The 11,418-nt window shown below is 43.9% G+C and overlaps 1 protein-coding gene across 1 annotated transcript in view; it reads left to right on the top strand.

Moving 5' to 3' along the window:
* The window catches only part of RSU1 (Ras suppressor protein 1), a 181,935-nt gene that overhangs the window by 87,159 nt on the left and 83,358 nt on the right, over positions 1-11,418 (top strand). The window contains exon 8 of the mRNA XM_084781251.1: positions 9,092-9,224. Coding sequence (XP_084637377.1) covers positions 9,092-9,224 — 133 coding nt within the window. The remainder of the gene's footprint in view (positions 1-9,091; positions 9,225-11,418) is intronic.

The raw sequence follows: 11,418 nt of genomic DNA, 5'->3' as shown, positions 1-11,418 counted from the left end.
TGGTGCTTTGACCAGCAAGATAAAGAAAATATCAACCTCTAGAACCCTGGTCGCCTCTGGGAATTGCAGTCCTCTTGGAATTCACATGACTGAAAGGCTAACTGTGGCCTGTGGCCTGGTGGTTTGAATGCTTTAGCACCGGTAGTGGCACTATTTTGGAAGATTCTGGAAGCTGGGAGATATAAAGTCAAGTTGGAGGTAGTGGGGTCCCCAAAGATGGGTCCTTGGACAATTCCTGTCTTCCTGTCTGTTTCTTTTCCTAACTTCATGTGAATGGACATGCTCTAGCAGACCAGTCTTCCTTGCCACAACCAACTGAACCCTCTGAAACTACGAGGCAAGATGCATCCTTCCTTCAGGTCGTTTCTGCATGGTACTATGGTTGTTACTCCTCATAGTTGGGGAGGAGGTCCCCCTCAGTCATAGACCTAGCAGAGGGGAATAGGGTGAAAATGGGAGGGAGGGAGGAACGAGAGGATACAAGTGATGGGATAACAATTGAGTTGTAATCTGAATAAATTAATTAAATAAAAAATAAATTAAAAAAAAGGAAAGGGTAGAGGACATTCTGAGATGAGAAAAACAAAGTTTGTATCCCTTATGTCACAAAGCAGTTAAGTGGCACTGTCATGAATACTAACTCCTGCTGGCAATGGAGGGGAAGTATGAAGGACAGTGTGCTAACTCGGTGTTGAACTAGCTGGGAAAGTTTCCATGGTTAAGGAAAAAGTCCTATATATTTAAGTTAAGTGAATTCGGTGAAAATGGGTTGATGACAGCTTATGCCAATTCTATTAAATGTGGTGATGCAGATACTTATTATTCAAATATGCATTCCTTTGTTATTAGTTTAAATTGCTTTAATGACTAACCTCTCCCTGAGCCTCCATATCACTGAGACTTCCTCAGTATTGGCATTTCTGGTTTCTCGAGAGGTTGGAAGGAGGCCTTCACTGTAGTCACGTAAGCAAGGGAATTTGATGGGAAGGCAGATCCATGGTGAACAAGGCAAGCCATGACCAGTGCTCACGGGAAAGCCACTCACTAAGCTACGGGGCACCACTGACTAGCATTTCTCAGTCCCCACGGAGACAAAATACACTCATTGTTCCTAAGTTGCACATTCGCATTGCTTTATTTTGAGATGGAGTCTTGTTATCTAACCCAGGTGGACCTGGAGCTCCCTCTGCCTTGCCTCGGCTCCCTAGGTGCTGAGATGACAGGCGGTTATCTCTCTTCTGGATCACTGACCTTTGTGACTCTGATGAGCAGGCCCCTCCTCTCAGAGGAAGGGCAGCTTGCAGAGTTTCAGGTGAAGTCCTTGCGGGAACTCACCCCTGCTTTAGACAAATGGTCTCCAAGTGCACATTGGAGGTTCCGCTTAAAATAATAACAACACAATCATGGTGTATAATCCTAGGATGCTTTCCACTCCATAGCACCAGCCCCTGCACAGTCGGTGGCACTCACCTACAACACTGTCCATTGACAATTATTCTCCCTTAGCAGATGGGGAAACTGAAGCTCCGCGGAGAACAGGATTTGCCCACCCTAGTGTCAAAGTCGGTGTAGGGTGTATGTTAAACAGAAGCCAGGATCACTGAGCTTTTTTTTGCTATAAGATCGGACATTATGTGAACACTACAAGGGAAAGCTGGCAAGCAAGAAATGGTATTGCCTCCCACGTTCAGAAGAATGATAGGGAGATCCTAAACAAATGCCAGGTTTAGAACATGAATTATTTATCAGCGGCCATATCCACTTGCAGAGTGAAGCCACTGTGCTGCTGTGCGTTGGGGATGCTCACTGCTCTGTTGCTAGGTAATCATATCTACGAGTGAGTGAGAGCTCCGCCTGTCCCATATGACTCTGGGCCACAGATATAAAATGGCCAAGAAGCACATGAGCTAGAAACAATGTAAAATATGATTTTTCTTTATTGGGAAAAGGCTTCTGGACCTATTTGCACCAGCACACACATAAATCAGGGGCTGCTTGTGTTGCATGCATTTGGTGGGGGGGGCTTGTTTTTGTTTTGTGATCTTTTTCAAGTTAAATTATACTCTTTCCCTGGACTAGCTGGGAAGAGCAACTGTTTATTTTAGCATGCATGATAAAACATCCGTGCATTGCATGCCTGAAAAGAACAGAATGCCTATTTTCCAAACAGGTTGCCCCCGCCCAAGAAAGGCTAAACAGACAATTGGCAGAATGATGCTGTGGCCTTGCATTCCCCACAGAATAAATCTGAGAGCTGTCAGGAGACATCTTGCCTTACTCTGATTGTGCTGATGATGCACAGAAAGAGAGGCGACCTCAGACCCAGGTTCTCAATCCATTTAGGGCCTGATGGACCTTCATCTGTACCGCAGACTGAAGCGGCCGCTGGTGCGGTAGGCACAGTGATGGGAAGACGCTTTAAATGTGAGGCTCTTTGTAATAGTTCCCGTGTACATATTTTGAATTTGTTTTGACAAATTCTCTTTCAAAGCCCTTTCATCTCTTCATCTTTAATCTTTTTTAAATTGTGAAAATTAGCCACACTTACTACAACATTAAGTTCTTTAAAGGGAAAATATATTATCCCTTTTTCTTATGGTTCATATCTGTTTCTCGCCTTAATTCTTTCCTGTTTGAGGAAACCAGAGTTAATATCTTGTGATGCATGCCTTTCTTCCTTTTATTTTACACATAAAATTTAGTTATACACAATCAGGAGATTATTTTTCTTCTGCCTTTTGTTAAAAATATACCGATATTTTCTAAAAATGTGCAGACCTCTTCCCAGGCCAGTACATACAAATGTCCATTTTAATTACTAAGTCACACTTAACACTATTGCTGTTGTTTTATCACCTGGTAGTGAGCATTCTAGTCCCTGGCTTTATTATTACAAATATTTACTATTACAACAGGGGCATCATTTTATAAGCTTTATCAACTTTTACTCAGTAAAAAGGAATTGAAAACAGAGGAACTTTTCATAGTCAGCCAGCTATAAGTACACATTTCTGTAATTAGCAGGCTTGCACATTATTATAAAAACTATATAGATTTATATGTACACTTTCTATATGGAGCAGCTGTAAAGGCCACTTTTATTTTGTGTTGTGGTTGTTTATCTTTAGTTCCCTCGTGGGAATTTTGCGCAGAGCGGGGGGGGGGGGTGGGGTGGGGGGGGGGTGGGGAGCTTCCAGCTGCCTTGGTATCTCGATTGGACGCCTTCCCAAGCTGTTAGTTACCTGGGCGTGGGCAGATGCGGGGTCTTAATGACGGGACACCTGCTCAGCCATGGCTTTCTAGTTTAGCCTTGTTAGACTGTGGTCTTAGACTTTTATGAGTGAGGGAGAACCTGGCTTTCAGAGCACATTAATTTCAATGCTCTCCATGACATTATTGTGAAATTGGGGAGGGAGGAAGTGCCGTTTTGATGACGTGAAAAATTTGCCCAGCTCGCCCCCAGCCCCCCACCTCTTGCTTGCTATGTGATAAAGGGTGCTCCTGGTCACATGTGTCAGGATCTCAAATTCTCAGGAAGAATTCTCACAGCGCGATTACAGGAAACGGCCAATTTCCATAAGTGAAAATGAGCATACTTATTAATGGGGCCTTGGTTGCCTATTGCATTCAATCACAGTTATAACCAGCAAGGCGAATGATTGTATTGCATGATTTAGAGTTTACACAATTACCGCTGCACAGCCAAGCTGGCTGTACGAGGAGCTGGGAAAGAAGCATATGTGGTCCTTTTGCAGGTAATAAAATGGAAAATCCAATTTGCAATTGTAGAGTAAGCCTCTGAGTGATAGATGATCTCCATGGCGGCACCGGTCAGAGGGTCACCGCTAATCACGGTGCTGCCTGGCTTCCCCAGTGGCCTGCACCTCCTGACTGAGGAGGGAAGCTGACTGAGTCTGTCTGGGAGGCAGCCAGCGTGTCTGTAGAGGCAGGGCTTTCGAGCCTATTAGATCCTCTTTGTCACAGTGCTTAATCCTGCTGCCTGATCCTTGTTAGAACACCACCAGAGCAGCTCTCAGCCTTCTCATAAAGGGGCCGGCTGAGGGCTTCTCACTGTGCACTGAAGCATGCGGTGTGAGGGCTACTGCAAGCTGACTGACAGCGGGATGAGATGCCGCCTGCATGTTATTACTTAAAAGAGAACACACCCCAGACAGCTGACAGAGGAGCTTCGGAACTTGTTGCTAGGCCAATATGAGACAGGTGTCATCTTTTCTCACAGTGTAACGGCCCACCTTTACTCTAATTACATTAACCCTCTTCCGGAATTGCTGCATGCCAGGCTGGTACAGAGTGAGAGAAGAGAACCCAGAGACAGCTTGTTTTCTGAGAGGATTGCAGCTACACAGAAGCAGGGGTTGTGTTAAATAACGCCCTGTGACACTAAGTCAGAAAAACAAAAGATGCTCAACCCATCGTGCAGGAGACCGTTGGTAATTCTGAGGAGACTTTGCGCTTTAAGGGTCACGTGTAATTTCCATCCTGGTCACAGGTAATGGACTCCTCCTTCTACGTTTGCTGTGAACAGTCCATGTGGTCCTCACGGTCCTTTCATCAAACAAGAAGCTGATGTTCTTTTTGTTCTTCTTCTCAATGAACTTGAATCGTTCTTTTCTCTCAGTCCCTACCCCCACCCCCCCATTCATCTTGGGGCTGTGAAGCATCTGCGTATTTGCTTCAGCAGTGCTGCTTAATACTGAAATAAGCAGACGATAATGGCATAAAGGTCACTCAGCTTTCCCCTCCCCCCCCTCCCCCGCCCTCCACCCCTGCGCAGGGCAAGCAGAACAGCAGAACGGATTCAAAGCAACGGGAATGCCGGTGGTGCCGGTGAATGCTATCCCATGGTCCTTTCTGCTTCCTCTCACACTTCAGGTTCTGACTCCTGCTCCCTGAAGGGCGCGTGTCTAGCTTACATTCAGCGTCTCCTATGTGCTCCAGTTAGCAGAAGTCATTAGCAATCCTCCCTGCCTGTCCCTTCTCCACTGACAGCGCGAAATAGAGACATCACCGGGGACTGACAGGTCTCCTGGGGCCTGTGGGCTTCAGACAGAAGGGCATGGCTGACCTTTCTTGACATTATTCCCTGAGGAATTTCTTCCAAGTGTGGCAGAGGGAGCCCGGAATTTTAGTGCATTGTTTTTGGAAGCTTTGCCATTAAAGACTGCAGGGTTCGGCGGAAGCTGTCAAGTAGTTAACCGGAGGCTATGCTCATGGCTTACTGTGTTGGTAGTTGGTTGGCAGTAGAATATGGAGTCTCCTTTCAAGCAGAAATGTGCACCTGGGTCTTAAGTTCAAGGATGCCACACTGAAATTTCACGTTTATCATACTTAATACTTCCTGATTTTTTTTTTTGAGACAGAGTCTCTATATAGCCCCCGCTAGTCTAGAACTCATAATTACCCTGCCCCAGTCTCCCCAATGTTTTGTTTTGAGATCTGAACCACCATGCCAGCTTGTCCCTGTGCTTTCAGATTCCTGGGGGGGAGCCTTGGAACTCGGCAGAAGCTGCTCATGATGTCATCCAGAGAGAGAGAGCAAAGAGCCTTATTTTCTCACTGTCTTGTGTCAATAGAATTTGAAGAACTGGTGCCGGTCTAGTGTCCCAGCCCTCGCTGTGATCCATGCTGCTCTCACTCTGACCAAAGGCTCTGCAAAGTTAGCACAGTCAGAAATTCTTTGTGCTTCAAGCACAGCTTCTTGCTTTACAATTCTGTTCCTCTTCCCAAAGTGATTAAAGCAAAACAAAACAACCTCCTATTCCCATGGCCCTTGTCTAAACCACACATCAAAAGGAAGCCATTGCTGTCAGGTTAATTGTTGGTAATATGTGAATGATGCAGCGCCTTGGATGTGTGGTCTGCCAAACATAGTTGTACCCAGTGAAATCCAGCGGCATGTCTCAGCAGGGTAACTGCATTAGGGTCAAGAAGGGAAGAGTTTCCACAGAATTTCCACTGAATCAGTTCACATCCTAATTTCATCCATTTGGAGTATTCACCACCTTATCCCCGGCTCTGCCTTAGAATACAGATGCTTGCCCAGTGACCTTTGTTAGTTGCTTAATAGTTTGACTCCAGGCTGAGTCAGTAGGAAGAGCGTAGGTGCTACAGGTGACAGTCTGTATGCTTAGGGTACGCCTTGGGTGGATGTGTTAGTGGTAGGGCTTTGTTCACTTGTAGCACCCCAATCCCCAATGTATTAGTGCACTGTTACTGTAGTGACTGTTACCTGATACAGGACACCTTTCATAGGTGGCCATACATCCTAAGGACTGGGGGGTATAGAGCACACATTGTTCATGAAAAAAATGTAACATGGACTTATCTATAGAAAGTTTTATCACCCTCTTTTTTTTTCTTTTTGAAAAGGGAAACTCTGGAAAAATAATATTAGTGAGAGAATGATATGGAAGAGATGACATAGGAATTTTATAAACTAGATAATCTGGTTATAAATAAATAATATATGTATATATGTGTATGTATGTGTATATATCTATGTGTGTGCATTTTATACATATATATATATATATGTATATATATATATATAAACTAGATCGTAAAGAGAAACCAGAATTATCGATAAAAGAAAAAATAAATGTGAGATTAGTCTCAAGCCACCTCCGCCCCCACCCCGCACCATGTAGACTTAAGGACCACAAGGAAGAGCAGCATCCTTGCCAACAGGATCAAACTTGGCTCAGCTACTCAGCTGAGTAGAGTATTTGCAACCCTTGAGCTTCCATTTATTCCAGGCAGCTCCCAGACTCATGATTTAGAGAATCAAGCTCATTAATTTCCCAAGTGATGAAAAAGCTGACTAATGATGTTTAATCATTAAGGAAACTGACAATATTGATAATCTTGGAGAGTCATGTATCTGCTTATTTTTGCACTTTACACCAACAAACTCTCAGTTTCTTTGGAAAGATGTGGTGAACTACTTCCCTAATATTTAGGCTTCTTTAAAAGTTATTTGTCAGATTGTAATGGTGTATTTGGGGTTTTCTGTTTATTTTTGAGATTGTAATTTAGTCACAACGTCTCTCCCTTCCTGTTTTTCCTTCCAAACCCTCTCATATACCTCTCGCCCTTCAAAATCACGGCCTCTTTTTTCATAAATATTTTTCTTTCTCTGATTTTTTCCAGTTTTTATAGCAAAAAGGGAAAAAAATCAAACCATCTATCCTTTGTTAGGAAAAGAAACAATTGCACCCATTCCTAGTAGCTGGAGAGAAGGCGTGGTCAGTGGCGTGCCTGCCCTGTGAGCATGAGTTCAGTTCCTAACACCCGTGTAAAAGCTGAGCCCAGCCATGATGGCACCTTGTTAAGATCCTAACACTGGGGAGCAGAGACAGGAGGAGCCGAAGGGCCTGCTGGCCAGTCAGTCTACCTGTCTCAGCATCTCTAGGATCAGTGAGAGATACTTTGTCAAAAGTAAGATGGAGATCGAGGAAGACACCCAACTTTGGCCTCTAGTCTACATGCATGCACGCTCGACACGCACCTGTGCCTACACAGTTATTCCTTCATTCCCAGAGCTCAGACCAGCTGGAAACTTATTTGTATTGTGGCCTACATGCTTCTCAGAATTATATATTTCACTGTCCGGACTATCAGTTCTGACAGAACAACACTCACACCCCAGAACAGGACAACGTGTCACTTTGAAGCCTCTTGAGAAGGGCCATTGCTGAGCATCTCTGTTCTAACATCCCTGCACTGTAGATCACAAGACTGAAGTTGGACTTGCATGGTAGAGCTTTCAGGAAAGGCCCGTGGAGACTCTCCAAGTGAAGCCACACCCTTTCCTGATGTGGAATCGGTCCTTCTTCCATCTTGTCTTCCGTAGACTGGCACACTAGAGGATGCACCGTCACGTTTCCTTTTCCATTTTTGAACATATTAAATGTTGGGATAGAGGAGCATGTCTGGTCATGAGTAGGTGATACCCAGGTGAGGGGAAGCTTACTAGCTTCTGCGCTTCCTTAATGCAGGATTAATTACCTAGATGGACACGCAGTCTAATTGCTTTGACCACAGAAAGAAGACGAGGTTGGGCCCCAAGTTCAGATTCCTAGACTGACATTTCCTGACCTTGGGCACATTAGTCCGTTCACCCAAGTTTCCACTTCTCCACCTGTGAAGTGATGTTAATAACTGACCTTGGGAATTGGTGGGAAATTAAATGAGGAAGTAATTTTCCCAGGCAATTTGTAAACTGATTAGAGCCACCCGAATTCTAGCGTCTGTCATCACCCCGTTAATGAGACTCACTTAGGGCTGATTTGCAGTGTGTTCACCATGCTTGAGTGGTACACAGTTACACTGCTGGTGGAAAATGCTCATGTCGACTCACTCAGCTCTTGTGCTCGGTGAAGAGAGTTCTATTGATCTGATTCACCTTAGATCCACTAGCACAGGGAGAGATGCATCTTGACATCATCAGGGGCTCTCAGTGTTTTCTCTTCTCTCAAACTTTTCTCTTTAATGATGTGCATGGGTGGCTGTGTGCTCGGGTGGCTATGTCCATGAGTGAAGATGTCTGTCCATGGGTGTGAGTCCAAGCTACCCTTGGAAGGCAGAGATGTCAGATTGCCTTGGCACTGGAGTCACATGTGATTGTGAGGCAGTTTATGTGGGTGTTGGGACCTAAATGTGAGCCCCCTGTAAGAGTAGTGCACTGTCTTTAACTGCTGAGCGATCTTCCAGTCCCTTGTTCAATCTTGAACAAGGCTTTTTCGTCTCTGTAGCAAATACCCAGAAGAATAAGTCTGGCTATACTGGAAAAAGGGGCTTACTTTCCTCTTTGTATTTCCTCTTCTGCTCTTCCTTTCTTCCTTCCTTCCTTCCTTCCCTCCTTCCTTCCTCCTTCCCTTGGTATCAGGTTCTTTAATCAGGATATCATCAGGAACATTGCTTAGCATACATACCATTAATGACTTGGGGTAAGAGCTTTAACAAATAAAATAAAGACAACTTCTAAAATACATAAGGATTCCTTACCAACCTCCCCTCTTGTTAGATGATGGAACCTTTACCGTCCCTTTGCCTCTCTTCACCGTTTCAGGCAACTTGGATCTAACTGGTCAGAAGCAGGTCTTCAAAGCAGAGAACAACCCCTGGGTTACCCCGATCGCCGATCAGTTCCAGCTTGGCGTTTCCCACGTTTTCGAGTATATCCGTTCTGAAACATACAAGTAGTAAGTAAACTGTGCTTTTCTAAATCGTCAAACTGATTCTCAAAATATTTAAATGATTTTTTTTAAACTACCCTGTGGTTTTTTTTCCCCCTGTTGTTAATAGTGAGCACGTAGCATTTCTAAAAGTTTTATTGAAAACTACAGGTGGTAATTGTCTCTGATGGTCGTACAGTATTTTTACTTGACATGTAAAAAAAAAAAGAAGGCCATTATTGCCAATTCTGTTTAGAGAAATTTTAAGGTATTAAATTGACTAAATATCCATGGTATTCCAGGAACATCACCAGGCATGTTAAGATCACAGCATCTTTTATTGTTTCCTGAAGGAGAATTACAGGTGTCAGGAGAAAACTTGTTAGCCATTCATTTATAAAATCTATAGAGAACACCAGAAGGCATATTCTGTTTCTTAGAAGGTTTTACTCTAGTTGGATAATGAGCTCCAGTGGAAAAAGGGCAGCCACACACAAAGAGGAGGGAAGGAAAAAGCAGCGGGCTTTAGGTCATGGCTGCATCGTACCTCAGGTGCCCCCTTTGGATTAAGAGTGCTCCTGGGATGCCCTCTCCCCAACACCTGGTTATTCCCACTTCTCTCTCCCTCCGTGTTTCGGGGTTCGCAAGGCTCCTCCCACCTGCTGCTGTTCTGCCTTCTGCCATTTTTCAGTCTTACCCTAGTTCCTAGTCCCTAAGATGTTCACTTAGCTCAGTGCCTACCTGATGCCTAATGCAGAAGGCAAGCGTAGTAGTTTTAAACGTCTGAAGAGAGAAGAGAAAAATCCAGTTGTGCTTTAATTGGCTTCTATTTTTAGCTCCACTTTAGCATCCCGATTACTAGAGCAAAGGCAGAATATCAATAAAGTACATGCTCCTTCAAGAGGCTCTTGCCTTCATTTTGAAAGTGCTCCAATCTCCACCCCCACCTCCAGCTCAAAATAGTTTCACAGAAGTCTATTCAGGGCCAGTGGGTCTGGATCTTCTGACAGGACAGAGCCAGTCCCTGCAGCTAGCCAGCTGTCATTCTGAAGTCCTCCAGCAGGGGCGCTGTGGAGAGGACTGTGCTAAATAGAAAACACTGAAGCACTGTGGAGAATGTAGCTAAGGGGCAGACAAGCACCAAAAGGCAGAACTTACACAGACACTGACAAAGTGGCAGCACATCCTTGTAGATAATACACAAGTCCTCATATAGTACACAAGCACATTTAAGGTAGGTTATTGTATATGGACTGAACAGGTGTGTGCAGTATTAGGGACTCAAGCTTTTCAAAAAATGCAAATATAGCTCATCCGTAGAAGTTGTTTAGTTAATTAAAATGTGTGAAAACATAATTGCAATTTTACAGACTATTTTGTTCTTCATGGCAATTATTGCCATCATTTTTTTTTCCCCTAGCACACAGCTGATAATTTTCTGTTAGCAAATGCAAAAGATGTGGGAACTCTCTGTATGCGGTAACACACAGAAGCGCACCCAGACCAGCCTCTACTCATCCAGACATAGAGGAAACATTGCTCTTCTGCTTAACAATTTTTGATTTACTCTAAATTAATGTATGATTTACAGAAGATTAGAATTCATTGTGTATGAAAGTGCTACTAAGTCGAATTTCATTTATAAAGATTAATTTGTGGGTTCCTGGGGTTTGTGGTACCTCAGTCATTATTAGGCCGTTAATCACCATTATGCATCTTGTAACTGGCTTCCATTGATTTAAGCCGTAGTTCGGATTCTGGGTGAAGAAGAGGTATATTTTTTTGGTGTGTTCATTGGTAGTTATTCGAAACTGAATACATGACAATTTTAACCAGTAGCATATGCCTATATATATATATATATATATATATATATATATATATATATATATATATATATATATATATATATATTCTCTGTGTGTGTGTGTGTGTCCATGTGTGTTGGGGGGCAGTGCACGTGTGCCACATTGTGTAAGTGAGTGTCAGAGGATGACCCTGAATGTTCAGTCCTTGCTCTCTACCTTGTTTGAGATGGGATCTCAGTGCTCTGTATGCTAGACCCACTGGCCTGTGAGCTTCTAGCGATTGTCCTGTGTATAGTGCACATCTCACCACAGGAGCGCCAGGAAGTGCTGCTGTGTCTGCGTCTGATTTGATGTGGGCTTTGAGGGTCTGAATTCAAGCCCATGCACTTTGCTTATTGAACTATCTCCTCATT

The sequence above is a fragment of the Acomys minous genome, assembly GCF_964271855.1.
Source record: "Acomys minous genome assembly, chromosome: 5".
Lineage (NCBI taxonomy): Eukaryota > Metazoa > Chordata > Mammalia > Rodentia > Muridae > Acomys > Acomys minous.
Note: the sequence above shows the minus strand (reverse complement) of the source record. Positions and strands in the feature narration are given on the sequence as shown.